The sequence below is a fragment of the Oncorhynchus tshawytscha genome, linkage group LG28 (assembly GCF_018296145.1).
Source record: "Oncorhynchus tshawytscha isolate Ot180627B linkage group LG28, Otsh_v2.0, whole genome shotgun sequence".
Lineage (NCBI taxonomy): Eukaryota > Metazoa > Chordata > Actinopteri > Salmoniformes > Salmonidae > Oncorhynchus > Oncorhynchus tshawytscha.
The window spans coordinates 6,385,875-6,402,859 of record NC_056456.1 but is presented as its reverse complement, the minus strand read 5'-3'; the positions used below and the strand labels follow the sequence as shown (position 1 = coordinate 6,402,859).

The following is a 16,985-nucleotide window of genomic DNA, read 5'->3' as shown; positions in this document are numbered from 1 at the left end:
ACACTAGTCTCTTCTCACAGATGCTGTGCCACATTGAGTGAACTGGCAACATCTGATTTGTCAAGTATTGCCAATAGTCTCTAACCCAGATTGTCTCACACAAAACAAATTGTTGGACAAATGGATAGACAGAAGTGAAATTGTTCAGTGAAACAGTATACCCCAAAGGATTAACAGTGAAAAAGTACAATAAAGACCACATTGATAAAAGTGAGGGGCAAAGATGAAGAAAGTTGGTGTGGAATATAGTTTATTAATTCTTATAGAATGAATTTTTCAATATTAAAAATGCTCACAAATGTACACAGCAGCAGAAGCAGGAGGTTGGGCTGAGCTGAGCAGGACATTGTTGTGCTTAAATCCTATGAGGCTGGCGAAAGAAGATATTTCATTGTGCCACTTAAGCGCACTGAAACATTCCCAAGAGAGCAAATGCTTGGTTTTATCTCAAAACTTGTCAGATGACTACTTCCACTACTCACCCTATTGGGATGGGGTCAGTGAAAAGCTAAAGTACTTGTGATGTGAACATTTAAGTGAACACAGAAATTATTTTACATCTATTAGAGTCACAAAACGGAGGTTGTTTTAACGTCATCCATTCTTAATGTACACGTCTATATATCTTTTAAAACAATCCTTGTTTTGTTTTTGAGATACAGATTTAGAGATACCATTTCAATCTATTCCTTTGTATCCTCTATACACGTTAAAGTGAAAAACATACGTGGTCTCTTCTATCACACTATCCCATTGTCTGTAATACATCTTTCCTTTTTAAACATTGTCTCTCCCATTCAGCCAACACATGACATGCTTCTCTTTCTGCCTCTGAACATTCCAGAATGTTCCAAAACAAGCTGCTCTTTCTGTGTCTCTGAACATTTCAGTATCCTACCTGGCTGAACATCCTATTTCCTGACTAAGAATTGTCAATACTTCATTCTTTGAAATAACAGTGTATTAATTAATATCATGTATATTGGCAGAGGTGATTAGAGCAATAACAATAGAAGATATAATATAATTCTAGTGTAGCACAGATGCTCATGGTAAGAATTAAATATCATAAAGACAAAATGTAATTGATATAATTTGTCATTTCTAGTCAGTGTTATTAAACAAAGCAATGAAGTAACAATGAGCCTTTCTAAACCACCCATCTCTCCCTTGGGAACAAATGTTCTATGGCTGTATATTATACATTAGCTAAAAATCATTTACAGTACTGTAGTTGTGGGTCCTCCTGTCATGACATTGATTGAAAGTATGTCCCAAATGGCAGCCTATTCCCTATATAGTACAGGGCTTTGGTCAAAAGTAATGCACTGTATAGGGGATAGGGTGCCATTTTGGAACTCTACCAGATCTACTTTAGGCCTCCGATTCTGACTGGTCGGTGGTGACACAACCATTCAACTCTCCTGGTCCTGACTGCTCTTGTATTCTAGTGATCTCTCCGACAATAAATGTGGGACCAACAACCCCTCCTTTTCCATTGTCTAGCTGCTTTCCTGATTGGTTGGTCAGAGAAGATCCTTCCCATTTCTCTTCATCCAGTTTACTGGAGATCGACCAATACAGATGAGCCTCCAATCGGGCCGCAGCCAATGAGAGTTCGTGCGCTGAGCAGGAGGGTGTGTCCACCTAAGGGAAAAATAGGTATGAGCTGCAGTTATCAGACACAACTTGAAAGAAGACTTTCAAAATCAGGGTAAAATAATTTGTGACATGACAAGAGTAAAAGAGGAAACACACCAGAGGGGCAAACGGTTAAACTGTATTGTTTTGTTCTAGTGGTAGTGATGCACATAGCCAGGTACATGATTAAAAGCAGCGGTTTATTTCCACATGTTGAATCGCCACCGCATCCAGCATGTGATCGCTAACACTTATTTATTTATTTAACCTTTATTTAACTAGGCAAGTCAGTCAAGAACAAATTCTTATTAACAATGATGGCCTATCCTGGCCAAACTCAGACGACACTGGGCCAATTGTGCGCCGCCCTATGGAACTCCCAATCACGGCCAGATGTGATTCAGCCTGGATACGAACCCGGGACTATGGTGACGCCTCATGCACTGAGATGCAGTGCCTTAGACCGCTGCACCACTCGGGAGCCCCAACACACCGCGGCCCTTGCTGCTTTCAGCCTTTCCTCTTTCTGGAGTGTCGTGTGTTTGTGTGTTCTTACCTCTAAGGTTTGATGGAAGGCGCCATAGTCGATGTCAAAGAACCCTTCGGCCAGTGACATCATAGGGCTGAACCTGTGACCCCACTGGACCTCATCTGCCAGGTAAGAGCTCCGCGCCTGGCACGTCATACCTGGGGCGCACACACACACACACACACACACACACACACACACACACACACACACACACACACACACACACAGACACACACACACACACCCCCATAGTGAGAACACATACTGTATTAACCTTCCCTGGCAGCTCACCTTCAGCTACTATGATGACTAAGCAAATATTTTCTCAGTGGGCGGTGAAGTCACTTCCACTTTCAAAGCATGGTGCACCCATAGGTATCATATAATTCACTGTGTGTGTGTGTGTGTGTGTGTGTGTGTGTGTGTGTGTGTGTGTGTGTGTGTGTGTGTGTGTGTGTGTGTGTGTGTCTGCAGGATCTCTGTGTGTGCACCACACTATACCACAGTCTCATAATAGATCATGAGAACATGATCATGGACTAACCAGTGGCCTCCACCATTCCCTCCAGGATGACGACCATTTCGAAGTCGTCTTTCTCCAGCTGGCCTTGAGACATGTCCCAGAAGGGCGAGTGGTGGTCAATCTCGTGGGAGATGACCAGTGGAGACACCAGGAACAGGCGGTCGTCCCCTGTCTCAAAACCGACACTGATGTCTGTCTGGTCCAGAGGGATAAACTCACCTGGAGAGGCGGGCGAGAGGGGGAGAAATGGAGAGGCAGGGCGAGATGAGGAGAGAGGGAGCACGAGAGAGCAGGTGAGAAGTGACTTATAAGACCTTCAGGTCTAGGTTTTCAGTCCAGGACTAGGATTAATCTGTGACCAGGAAATATGCATATACTGTACCAGTAAAAAGTTTGGACACAACTACTCATTCAAGGGTTTTTATTAAATTTGACTATTTTCTACATTGTAGAATAATAGTGAAGACATCAAAACTATGAAATTACACAAATGGAATCATGTACAAAACAAAAAAGTGTTAAACAAATCAAAATATATTTGAGATTTGAGATTCTTCAAAGTAGCCACCCTTTGCCTTGATGAGGGGGGGGGGACACGACTGTTTGGGACTGGAATGTCTGTTTGGGCCTTATGGAGAATCTACCTCAGAACTGTAACATGCAATAAATGAACTTTGTGACGTTATATTTCATCAGCCAAAATGGTGGTGACAATGATAGATGTAATATGAAAATGAATGTTGATTTTGTTATGTTATTAAAAGTTAAATGAAGACCTTATAACGAAAACATTCTAACTTGAAGAGTTTTCATAATGTGTATGTGATGTTTACAAACTTTGTTGTGTAGAAAATATCCAGATAAAAGAGAATGTTTTAGTGACGATAAGACTGATTTTAGTTGTCTAAACGAGATCATAGCAATTTATAATACCTTGCCTCGTAACTAGCTACGCCCCAGGGAACCCAGAGAACGTGTCATAAAGATGGGAATGCCCTTCCTACCCTGGGGTATAAAACACGCTGCAGCCAAGGTTTATGACTAGTCGTGACCCTGAAACGCAACACGAGGTTGAAAACATTACATAAGTTCCCAAAGTTGACAGTGCAGCAAAAACCAAGCCATGAGGTCGAAGGAATTCCCAGCGGAGCTCTGAGACAGGATTGTAAAAACTTTTTTATAACATTTTGCTAATTCTTATGTAAATATCACATTTACATAAGTATTCAAACCCGTTACTCAATAATTTGTTGCACCTTTGGCAGCGATTACAGCCTCGAGTCTTCTTGACTATGACGCTACAAGCTTGGCACACCTGGATTTGGGGAGTTTATCCAATTCTTCTCTGCAGATTTCCTCTATCTTGTCCTGAAGCCACTCCTGCGTTGTCTTGGCTGTGTGCTTAGGGTCGATGTCCTGTTAGAAGGTGAACCTTCGCCCCAGTCTGAGGTCCTGACCGCTCTGGAACAGATTTTCATCAAGGATCTCTCTTTACTTTTCTCTGGTCATCTTTCTATCGATCCTGACTAGTCTCCAAGTCCCTGCAGCTGAAAAACATCCCCACAGAATGATGCTGCCACCACCAGGCTTCACCATAGAGATGGCATTGGCCAGGTGATGAGCAGTGCCAGGTTTCCTCCAGATGTGACGCTTGGCAAAGAGTTCAATCTTGGTTTCATCAGACCAGATAATCTTGTTTCTCATGGTCTGTGAGTCCTTTAGGTGCCTTTTGACAAACTCCAAGCGGGCTGTCATGTGACTTGTAATGAGGAGTGGCTTCTGCCTGGCCACTCTACCATAAAGGCCTGATTGGTGGAGTGCTGCAGTGATGGTTGTCCTTCTGGAAGGTTCTCCCATCTCCACAGATGAACTCTGGAGCCCTGTCAGAGTGACCATCTGGTTCTTGGTCAACTCCTTGACAAAGGCCCTTCACCCCAGATTGCTCAGTTTGGCCAGGCGGCCAGCTCTAGGAAGAGTCTTTGTGGTTCCAAACTACTTCCATTTAAGAATGATGAAGGCCACTGTGTTCTTGGGGACCTTCAATGCTGCAGAATTGTTTTGGAACCCTTCCCCAGATCTGTGCCTCGACACAATACTGTCTCGGAGCTCTACGGATAATTCCTTCGACCTCATGGCTTGGTTTTTGCTCTGACATGCATTGTCAACTGTGGAACCTTATATAGACAGGTGTGTGCCTTTCCAAATCATGTCCAATCAATTGAATTGACCACAGGTGGACTCCAATCAAATCGTAGAAACATCTCAAGGATGATCAAAGGAAACAGGATGCACCTGAGCTCAATTTTGAGTCTTATAGCAAATGGTTTGAATACTTACTTAAATAAGGTATTTCAGTTTTTTTCATTTCAATAAATGTTCAAACATTTCTAAAACCTGTTTTTACTTTGTCATTATGGGCTATTGTGTGTAGAATAATGAGAAAAAATATATAATTTAATCAATTTTAGAATAACGCTGTAACGTAACAAAATTTAAAAAGTAAAGGGGTCTGAATACTTTCCAAAAGCTTCCATAATATACAGAAACAGATTATGTGAAAAGATATACCTGCATCCCAAATGGTACCCTATTCCCCATACAGTGCACTACTTTTGACCAAAAGTAGTGCACTATATAGGGAATAGGGTGCCATTTGGGATGCAGACCTTGTATGGCGATGGATGGTATGTTAGCCTCACCTTCCTGAGTCTGTTTAGACTTGATGAGTTTGGCCCTCATGTTGGCCCCTACAATGTGGGAGCTGCGCAGGTCCCCCACCCGGAACATCAAACACAGTTTGTCATCTCTCAGAGAGATCACTGCATTCTTAGAAAAAACCAGGGTCTCTGCTCGCTTATTGGGCTGAGAGATCTTCACAAACATACAGCCCACCTGATCAAAAGATGAAGAAAAAGATTACTTAAAGGTCCAGTGCAGTCAAAAAGTGATTTCCTGTGTTTTATATACACTGAGTGTACAAAACATTAGTAGCACATGCTCTTTCCATGACATAGACGGACCAGGTGAATCCAGGTGAAAGCTATGATCACTTATTGATGTCGCCTGTTAAATCCTCTTCAATCAGTGTAGATGAAGGGAAGGAGACCGGTTAAAGAAGGATTTTTAAGGCTCGAGACAACTGAGACACGGATTGTAATAGTGTGCTATTCAGAAGGTGAATGGGCAAGACAAAATATTTAAGTGCCTTTGAACGGGGTATGGCTATAGGTGCCAGGCGCACTGGTTTGAGTTAGTAAAGAACTGCAATGCTGCTGTATTTTTCATGCTCAACAGTTTCCCGTGTGTATCAAGAATGGTCCACCACCCAAAGGACATCCAGCCAACTTAACACAACTGTGGGAAGCATTGGAGTCAAAATGGGCCAGCATCCCTGTGGAACACCTTTGAAGGCTTGTAGTCCATGCCCCAACAAATTGAGGCTGCAAAAGGGGGTGCAACTCAATATTAGGAAGGTGTTTCTACTGTTCTGTTCACTCAATGTATATTTCCACACTATGAGCAGTGGTGCAGTGGTGCCTGGAGACGTGGGTATACTTCTCAAATTTTGCCCCAAAAACCCCAAACGGCCAGTCCAGTGAAGGAAAGGTGCCCTGTGTGAAAAATAAAAAAAATGACAAATAGTGACATACACTCTGAATGACCTAAAATGATAAATCCCATATTGGTCTTTCACAGCCAGGCCAACCCAAGCAATACTGTGCAAGTAGGCAACAGGAGGTTGGTGGCACCTTAATTGGGGAGGAATGGTTGGATCAGAATAAGTGTAATGGTATCAAATACGTCAAACACATGGTTTACATGTGTTTGATGCCATTCCATTTGCTCCGTTCCAGACATTATTATTAGCCATCCAACCTCAACAGCCTCCACTGATTTTGTAGGCTAATAGTGGTCTACTATTGAAATAGAGACTATCAACTGAGTCAGATACTCACAGATTTTCAAATTTTTTAAGGTTTTCGCTTTCAATGTTACACTTTGTAATATAGAAAAAAAACTAAATAGGATGTTCTTTGTCCACAACAATGTTTAAACCACATCAGGAGACCACTTTTGAGGTCTGGGAAAATCTAAGAAATGTACATTTTTGATTGTAGTTAGGCCTACCATTTAATTCAACTGTGCAGGCATGTAGCACTGTTGTTTGGTTTGCTGTGTTTCTGTAGCGCACATGAGAGGGAGTTTGCAAAACACATGGTCACTGGTTTGATGCAAACAATCACAATATGATTCTGCCAGCACCACCCCAACATCAACATAAGGTACTGTAGGTGAAAATTGCGCGTTTCTATGTTTTGTAGTAAAAAAAGATAGAGAAAGGTGTGTTTCCAATGACATCATCGGTGTGAGTCGTGTGATTTTAACCAATTATGAGTAGGCATTGCCTACTAATTTCCTCCTAATTATCTCCTAATTGTTTGATGATCTCATTGAAAACACTTATTGTCCTCTATCTTTTTTTACTACAAAGCATAGAAATGCGCCATTTTCACATATGAAGTTAACATTTTAAGTTTCCCTTTAACATTTAATTGAGAAGGTTTTTGGAAAAGCCTTTCCATCTACCAGAAGATGGTTAGGCTTACTGTTAGCATCGCTATATTTCTTCTGTTCCTTAATTGTTTGAAACCTGGGCGTTTTACCTCATATTATGAGGCATGTTTTACTTCTTGTTACAAAGTAGCCTATAGCCAAAATTCAACCATAGAAACGTGGAAGCAATTATTTTATAAATATTTCCTCATATGTGCTCTTGTTCTATTGGTTTTCAAATCAACTTTCTTTCCTTGTCTAGCATCCAAAGGCATTATCCTTGTCAGATTAGCAGCCCATGATAGTTGTTGCATCTTTAGATCTCTGCTCTTTCTATATTTTTAAAGATATTCCCATCTCTGTCCATGATAGTTGTTGCATCTTTAGATCTCTGCTCTTTCTATATTTTTTATGATATTCCCATCTCTGTCCATGATAGTTGTTGCATCTTTAGATCTCTGCTCTTTCTATATTTTTAATGATATTCCCATCTCTGTCCATGATAGTTGTTGCATCTTTAGATCTCCGCTCTTTCTATATTTTTAATGATATTCCCATCTCTGTCCATGATAGCGCGCATTTTCCTGCACATTGTATTTTGGAACATTTGCACAAAGGCCTACCTCCGTGTGCAAATTGCTGTGCTTAAAATGTGAAGAAATAATAATTTATCCACATTTTAAGCAAAACATTGTGATCTGTTCCATCAGCCTTATTCGTTGATGCTGCATATACCTCCACTACACTACTTGGATACGCATCGTGGGGATTAAAAAATGGGTATACGTAATGCCCACAAAAAAAGTGGGTCTACGGCATATACCTGCGTAAACCTTCCACTACACCACTGACTCTGAGTTTGGAATAATACTATGAAATTGTAAACATTATGATAATGCTCTTTGAAAAGACAGACTAAAATTTCAGCCTGTTTTGGTGGGATGAAGTTTTGGTCTGCCTGGTGTCATAACCAGGCGGTAAATCAGTTAATAGACCAATAAAAAAGAGAGTTCCAAAACTCTCTCCCAATAACAGCTAGTTTTAATTTTCCCTCCCCAATAAGACCACTCCCAGACAGTCCTAGCAACATTCTAGCTTGAGAAATGTATCTTTTGCTAAGAAGCTATTTTGGTTTCTTTTTGAGCATTTTGATTTAAAACAATCACAGTAAGGTACTTAATTGTTACCCAGAAATGATTTGAAATTCAACCTTAAGAGTCTATTAATGCACGTGAGTCAATCTAAGTAACATAACAAAAACAAATCCTTCATAATCCGTCAGTTTAAGCTAGAGATACTGTATCAGGTTTTTTGCATGGGCTGTGTCTCAATCCACAGCATCTGCCTATGTCGGCCTTCTGCAGTGGAAGGTGACCCAGCTTCAGCTGTGTTTGTCAGACAATGAGACATGGTGTTATCCGTTTTGCTCTACGACGCCCACAAGTGTCACAGGACTCGTCTTAAGTCGGTAACGCTGATGTGCCAACTTCTGTCTGTAGCGTCCAAACTTTTTGAGCTACAAACTAATATGACCCACTATGGAAAGGGGAGACTCTCACGAACACGATGTTGTTCTCCATTTTGAAGGAAACCCATACAAATGAATGGAAGTATGGAGGTAGTTTTGTACCACCAAAATAAGGGGTTAAATATGTGTCCAAAAAAATAAAATATTTTCTGAGCTTGCTAATATCTCCTAGATATCAGACAGACATTTCAAAACCTTATTCCTTATTATACTTTGACTGTCTTTTTGACTATTTATGAATGTGTTATTCAATGCGTATCTATGGGCTATAGTAGTGAAGGCAAAGTTCAATATTTTCTTAAATATTTTTGATAAAAATCGGAAATAATTTTGATAAAATATAACACGATCCATGGTATAACCATCTTAAAACAATTCCATATGTTAGTTTAGTACACACACCCCCCACACACAACCTACGTGTTGTGATAATTGCATTGTTTACTCTATAACCTGTTAGTTCATATGCCTTGCCACTGTGATATATAAGCCTAAGGCTAAGAAAATAAGAAGACACCGTGGAAGAATGAAGTCAACCATACCTTTGTTTCATCACAAAACCGGAGAGCAACCTCTGTCCAGTGGAGTCCACAAAGCATATTGCACGTGACAAACAGTTACATGACCTACAGCATGGTCAAGCAAGTTAATGTTCCTGACATTTTAGGACTGTTAAACAACTATTGATTTAGAACAATAGGGAATTCCCACAAGTCACAAAGAAAACAGAAGTTGCATCCATTATACCAGCACCATTTCATCTTCAACATCATTTACTTTGTCTTATACAATAACAGCTAAAAGATACCAAAAACAATTTAGTCTAATTAACGTAAGCTAAATATGATGTGGCTGTCCATGTTTCTGATTTCTGTGTGTGTGTGTTCGTGCAAGTAGAAAAACACGTTGACTCACTCTAATTGTAGAGAAACGCCAATGCCATCCTCCTCCATTTCATGTTGATGAAACGGTCTATGACTCTGTCATACAGTACACGGTTTTAGTTTTTGTTGTCCTAGTCTACATGCTTGCTCGCTAGCCTAGCTTTCTTTCATGGGCAACGATGAGCCAGCTAGCTAACATTAGCCTTCTACATCTAGTTACATAATGAATTTCCATCCTCTCAGGCCAGGGGTAACCAACGTTATAATCATTGGCCAGAACGGAGAATTAATTATAACTCCACAAGTCCAAATCCCTAACTCATGGCTAATTTAGGAAAGGGACCATGTTAGCTAGGTAGCTAGCCACCAGAGGACAGCAACACAACGAGATGTGTGTTTCAAGTGTTTCTGTCAATGACATTTTGCTTTTGATGTGACTGGTGTGAAGCCAAATCCAAACTGGCTTCCCTTGACACTTTTTTTGTTCCAGGACCATTCACAGTTGAGCTCATTCAGTTTAGCTTAACTCTGATTGGCTATTATTTTTTTTATTTTTTTATCAAGGGACACCAAATGCTCATTGGCTTCCCTTGCATTCAATGTTATGCTTTCATGCTTTTGTTATGCTGTCATGCTTTCCACCTGGCTATCCCTACCCCGGCCAACATCTCAGCACCCCCTGCAGCAACTTGCCCAAGCCCCACCCCACAGCTTCTCCTTCACCCAAATCCAGACAGCTAATGTTCTGAAAGAGCTGCAAAATCTGGATCCCTACAAATCAGCTGGGCTAGACAATCTGGACCCTCTCTTTCTAAAATTATCCGCCGTAATTGTTGCAACCCCTATTACTAGCCTATTCAACTTCTTGTTCGTATCGTCTGAGATACCCAAAGATTGGAAAGCTGCCGCGGTCATCCCCTTCTTCAAAGGGGGAAACACTCTAGACCAAAACTTATAGACCTATATCCATCCTGCTCTGCTTTTCTAAAATCTTCGAAAGTCAAGTTAACAAACAGATCACCGACCATTTCGAATCCCACCGTACCTTCTCCACTATCCAATCTGGTTTCTGAGCTGGTCATGGGTGCACCTCAGCCACGATCAAGGTCCTAAACAATATCATAACCGCCATCGATAAAAGACAGTACTGTGCAGCCATCTTCATCTACCTGGCCAAGGCTTTCGACTCTGTCAATCACCGCATTCTTATCGGCTGACTCAATAGCCTTGGCTTCTCAAATGGCTGCCTCGCCTGGTTCACCAACTACTTCTCAGATAGAGTTCAGTGTGTCAAATCGGAGGGCCTGTTGTACGGATCTCTAGCAGTCTCTATGGGTGTGCCACAGGGTTCAATTCTCAGGCCGACTCTTTTCTCTGTATACATCAATGATGTCGCTCTTGCTGCCGGTGATTCTCTGATCCACCTCTACGCAGACGACACCATTCTGTATACTTCTGGCCCTTCTTTGGACACTGTGTTAACAAACCTCCAAACGAGCTTCAATGCCATACAACACTACTTCCGAGGCCTCCAATTGCTTTTAAATGAATAAGTGCATGCTCTTCAACCGATTGCTGCCCACACCCTCCTGCTCGACTTGCATCACTACTCTGGACGGTTCTGACTTAGAATATGTGGACAACTACAAATACCTAGGTGTCTGGTTAGACTGTAAACTCTCCTTCCAGACTCACATTAAGCATCTCCAATACAAAATTAAATCTAGAATCGGCTTCCTATTTTGTAAAAAAGCCTCCTTCACTCATGCTGCCAAACACCCTCGTAAAACTGACTATCCTACCAATCCTTGACGTCGGCGATGTAATTTACAAAATAGCCTCTAACACTCTACTCAGCAAACTGGATCTAGTCTATCACAGTGCCATCTGTTTTGTCACAAAAGCCCCATATACTACCCACCACTGCAACCTGTATGCTCTCGTTGGCTGGCCCTCACTACATACTCGTCGCCAAACCCACTGGCTCCAGGTCATCTACAAGTCTATGCTAGGTAAAGCCTGCCTTACCTCAGCATACTGGTCACCATAGCAACACCCACCCGTAGCACGCGCTCCAGAAGGTATATTTCACTGGTCATCCCCAAAGCCAACACTTACTTTGGCTGCCTTTCCTTCCAGTTCTCTGCTGCCAATGACTGGAACGAATTGCAAAAATCACTGAAGCTGGAGTCTTATATCTCCCTCACTAACTTTAAGCATCAGCTGTCAGAGCAGCTTACCAATCATTGCACCTGTACACAGCCCATCTGTAAATAGCACACCCAACTACCTCATCCCCATATTGTTATTTACCCTCTTGCTCTTTTGCACACCAGTATCTCTACTTGCACATCATCATCTGCACATCTATCACTCCAGTGTTAATGCTAAATTGTCATTATTTCGCCTCTATGGCCTATTTATTGCCTTACATCCCTACTCTTCTACATTTGCACACACTGATTTTCTATTGTGTTATTGACTGTACATTTGTTTATGTGTAACTCCGTGTTTTTGTTTTTTGTCGCACTGCCTTGCTTTATCTTGGCCAGGTCGCAGTTGTAAATGAGAACTTGTTTTCAACTGGCCTTCCTGGTTAAATAAAGGTGAAATAAAAAAATATATAAAAAAATGGGCAGCAACAATGTTCTACCCTTTTTGACCAAACAGCTTCAAATAGATGGGCTACAAATACAGAGACAGAGGGGCGCTGCTTCGCTCGCTTGGATGCTTTATCTGATGAGATACATTCAGCCTCTTGTGAATTGAATGAAAATCATGAAACAAAGAGAAACGACACATAAATAATTGTTTCTTTTTTTCTTCAAATGTTTTGAGGGGAAGCCTCAGGGATCTGGTCAAAATTTGTGCACTACATAGGGCTCTGGTCAAAATTATTGTACTATATAGGGTTCTGGTCAAAAGTAGAGCACTATATAGGGATTAGGGTGCCCTTTGAGATGCAGTCCATGAGTCTCACCATGAAGGCGTTGACCATAGATCCCAGTATGGCCTGGAGCAGGAGCAGCATGGTGCCCACTGGACACTGGTCAGTGATGACACGGTAGCCGTAACCGATGGTGGTCTCTGTCTCGATGGAGAAGAGGAAGGCCGAGATGAATCCGTTCACGTTGTTGACGCACGGTGTCCATGTCTCATCCTCCAGATGATCTAGATCCCCTCTGGGTGGGAGGCAGGAGGGAGAGTGAAGGGGAGAGAGAGGGAGAAGCAAAGAGGTGACAAAAATGTAGGATGTGAAAAAACTATCCATTGACTAATATACTTCCACTTGCTTTACAGAGAAGACATTGCATCATCTAGAGCAGGGTTTCCCAATAGGCAGTGATTTTATTTGGCCCTCAAGTTTTCAGAGCAAAATGGAATTATTATTTTTCATAATTTTCATTGTTGGACATAAAAGACTGTACGCCTAAATGCATACTGTATGTGATTGTTTCCCAATGTAATCAAGGTTTGAAATTATACTGTTTTTGTCAAATACTTTATCTGTTTGGGATTCTTGCGGTAAATTTGCAGTGTTCAAATGATTTATCACTATGTTCTGGGCTCCAGACTGTCCGCTCAAAGACAAATCGGCCCACAGCTGAATGTAATTGGGGACCCCTGATCTAGAGTGATTTTCTCAGACAGAGATACCATGGATGTGTCTGAAATGGCACCCTCCTCCCTAGTGCACTACTTTTGGCCAGGGCCCATAGGGGAATAGGGTGTTTAGAGAATAGGGTGCCATTTGGGACTCATACTAAAAAGTGTGTGAGTCTGAGCGGATAATAGGGAATAGAGTGTCATTTGGGACGCATCCCAAGTGTCCCCTGGCATGCTCCGTATGAGTGCTGTCCTAGCCTGCTTTCTGTCTCTCTCACCTGAGGTAAGCTATCAGGTACCAGATGGCTCCAAAGAAGAGCCAGGTGATGGCGTAGGCCATAACGAAGACGAAGAGAGAGCAGCGCCAGTTGAGGTCCACCAGGGTGGTGAAGATATCTGTCAGATAACGGTACGTCTCCCTCATGTTGCCATGCGACACGTTACATCTGCCATTCTTCTCCACATAGCGCTGCCTCTTACGTCTCTTAGCTGGAGAGAGAAGAGACAGAGAGAAAGAGAGAGCGACAGAGAGAGAGTCAGATAGATGAGAAAGACTACATTGACATATCGACAGTAGAACTAAAGGGACTTAGTAATAAGAAGACAGAGGGGTTGTTGTGAGAATATCCAAATCACTGAGGGAGAAACCAAAGGAACAGCCATTTTGCACAGGAGTAGGAGGAAGAGATGCTGGAGGAGGAGGTGAAACTGTGGAAGGAGAATAGGGAGGGAGAAAATACACATGTTCGGCCAATACGCAATGTGTAAGTGTGAAGGGGGGAGGGAGAGAAAAATAGTAGAGTGCATAGTCAATAACCCCCTATCTGCAGACTACTGTGGCACCGTATTCCCTATATAGTGCACTACTTTTGACCAGAGCCCTATGGGATGCCAATAGGGTGCCATATGGGACACAATTAAAGTTAACAGCACTACTACTCACCCCAGCCAAATCTGCCCCTCTCCTTCTCCATCACCCGAGGCAGCTTCTTAACATACTCATCAGATGCTGCATTTGCCTGCCTCTCTGCCAGCTTGGACTTCCACGATCTGTTAGCGGAGGGATGGGCGGTATCTGTCGTAACCACATGGCCCAGTTCCTCGGACACATGAAACACTCCGGTGGACACCATCACCTCGGAAGCCTCTTCCACCTGCACCTTCCCTTTCTCCACCACGGGGGGAGAGAGGGACTCGGGGCTCAAGGTGAAAACAGAGTTCTCAAGCGCCATCAGGAATGATGGTGTGTGTGTGTGTTTGTGTTCCTGGGTCCTCGATGTATTCCTATGGCAGACTCTGTCTGATGGTTATTGACTGTTTAATCAATCGGGTTCTGTCTGTCAAGGTCCTGGGAAACAAAACAAGGATGGGGAAATTGATTCAAATTATTATTGTGAGATCATAGAATAGTGGGGTATTTAAAGTGCTCTGCTTTCAGTAAAAAAATTCTAAAGGGACTGTAGGGCTAGTGTTGAGCAGAACTGATGTCCTTCACTATACTGATTAACTGTATCCCAAATGGCACCCTATTCCCTATGAGCTAGGGTAAAAAGGAGCTAGGGTGCCATTTGGGGAGGGTGCCATTTGGGGAGCAGAATATGTCCCTCACTAAATTGTCCTCAATACCCAACCCATAAGTACTGACCAACGCCGATGTCTTTTGGGCATCTTATTTTGGTCCTGTCCAGACCGGCCGTCTTTTTTATTTATTTTTTAAACCGGACAAAATATGAACCAATCATAGACGTCTACTCTACTGTGCTCAGTACAGTAGAGCATATTAGAGTATAGTACGGTATAATGTGCTGTATTGTACACTACTTTAGTCGAATGTACTCTACTGAACTAAACTGTACTGTACTATACTGTACTGAATTAAACTCTACTGTACTGTATTGAATTAAACTCTACTGTACTGCTCTACTATACTAGATAAAACTCTACTTTACTGTACCGCACTGTGCTCTACTGTACTGAACTGTACTGTGCTATTTACATTTGTGAAACACTAGATGTTTATGATTAGGACAGATTTTTTCTGTTTTCACATTGACATTTTGGTCATTCAGCAGACACTCCAGAGCGACTCAGTGCATTGAACAAACAACATATCACAGTCATAGCAATATTTTTTTGTTAACCGTTACTCAGAATGTTGTTAGTCCGTGGTCTGTTGGTTTATTTGTTAGGTTAGACTCCTTTGAACACAATCGTGGCAAGTTTTAAAGCTTTAGAATAAGCTAACAAACAGGAGCAATAATTAATATTTTACATTACAATCTTCAATTGGCTCCTCTTTCGTCATGGATTTAAACATTCTTATTGGGCTATAATGTTTACTTCATTGAGAATGTGTGTGCAGTTGAAATTTGGCCATAGAATCAATGACCAAAAAATAAGTATTTTCAATGTTTGTAAATTAACGTCTTTTCAACTTTCATTCTGAACCAAAAATTAACCTCATTTCAACATCCAGAAAATACGTATTTTCAACATCCGGAAAATGCGTATTTTCACCTTCCACTCAGAACCTAAAATGAGCGTAACTTCAATGTCTGGAAAATAAGTATTTTCAACGTCATTTTGCATACTGGGATGTCTGTCCTTATCTACGTTATCTACTCAACCTATCCCATTACTTTCAGTCTAATAATCTATATTTATGGAATAGGTAATACTATAATGGGGAGGGGAGTGTGTGTGTGTGTCTGTGTGTGTCATAGATGTCTGTCTGTTATGGGACACAATGAATTACAGGAATATTTTGACGGAGTAAGAAGGCTATTCTTACTCAGAAAATGTACAATGCCACTTTTAATGTATTCTGTAATACATAGCTATAAGAACACAAAACAGCAATCAGGCAAATGTCATTCTAATATGAATAATCATCGTGTTTCATGTTAAAATGGATGCCTAAAGCGCTACCTTCAAGATATAATCATATATTTTATCCCATCGCTTTATTTATAAGGACCTTACAGATAGATGAGTCGATGGTCCAATAGTGAGCCTCGGAGATCGTCCGCTTAGGTTCAATTCTACCCATTTTTTATGTTTACCATCAACTCTGATGATCGGGTGTTCGACGAAGCATCAGTTCAGTCTTTCCTCTCTCACCAGGAAACAAAGGCAACCCCAACCAAACGACTGTTTTTTATTTTTTAGATGTTATCCTCAATTGGAAGCGGGCTAATTATAGAAAAATCCCTTTAGTATTGACAAATAGCCAATTATTGTATTTTCCTACTTTGTTTTCAAAGATTTTAAGATGGTGGCAGTTCGTCTATACAGATCATTGGGTATAGACAGTGCAAGCAGCACCAACGATCCGCGTCCGATAGAGTTGTATTAAGCACTTAAACTGTGCAGGTGTTAGATCATGGACGTGACGGTCGAGGGGATGCTGTCGTCATCACCGTCACTATTCTTCAATAGGCTTGCAGAAGACCATACGGGTGTTCGTGTTGTGGAGGATGACGTTTAGGAAATTAATGAATTCATATCAATTTAATGTGAAACAAACTATGTTTTTCTCCTGGACAGCCACATTGCCTAGCATCATTTAAAATAAACGAATCGATAGTATTTTTCTAAATTAATTGGTCTTCCGATGCATTTAATTGTTAATCACATGTATTATAGTCTACTACTTTAATTAAGTGTTTTTTCATATTGCGTCGCCTCTATGTGCAATGCGAACTCCAATGCAGCAGG

General features: G+C 41.5%; 1 protein-coding gene across 3 annotated transcripts; it reads right to left on the bottom strand.

Moving 5' to 3' along the window:
- Positions 1-233: 233 nt before the first annotated feature.
- On the bottom strand, positions 234-16,745 carry LOC112226562 (G protein-activated inward rectifier potassium channel 3). Of its 3 annotated transcripts, none has more exons than XM_024390961.2 (8): positions 16,251-16,745; positions 14,212-14,616; positions 13,547-13,757; positions 12,643-12,844; positions 5,396-5,588; positions 2,718-2,915; positions 2,198-2,328; positions 234-1,647 (listed from the first exon to the last, which is right to left on the bottom strand). In XM_024390961.2, exons 2-8 carry the CDS (start codon positions 14,498-14,500, stop codon positions 1,375-1,377), a joined length of 1,497 nt encoding a protein of 498 aa, XP_024246729.1. In that variant the 5' UTR covers positions 14,501-14,616; positions 16,251-16,745; the 3' UTR covers positions 234-1,374. The 3 variants fall into 3 exon arrangements, with proteins under 3 accessions (XP_024246729.1, XP_024246730.1, XP_024246731.1); XM_024390962.2 differs by having other exon boundaries at positions 16,331-16,745; XM_024390963.2 differs by having other exon boundaries at positions 16,519-16,745.
- Positions 16,746-16,985: the final 240 nt, after the last annotated feature.

What these genes read in the sequence shown, in the direction of transcription:
- LOC112226562 (XM_024390961.2), bottom strand. Translation starts at nt 14,500, where the DNA reads ATGGCGCTTGAGAACTCTGTTTTCACCTTGAGCCCCGAGTCCCTCTCT. An exon ending in CTATGGTCAACGCCTTCATG is followed by an intron (nt 5,589 to 12,642) that starts GTGAGACTCATG and finishes TCTTTTGATCAG; the next exon opens with GTGGGCTGTATGTTTGTGAA. An exon ending in GTCTAAACAGACTCAGGAAG is followed by an intron (nt 2,916 to 5,395) that starts GTGAGGCTAACA and finishes CCGCCTCTCCAG; the next exon opens with GTGAGTTTATCCCTCTGGAC.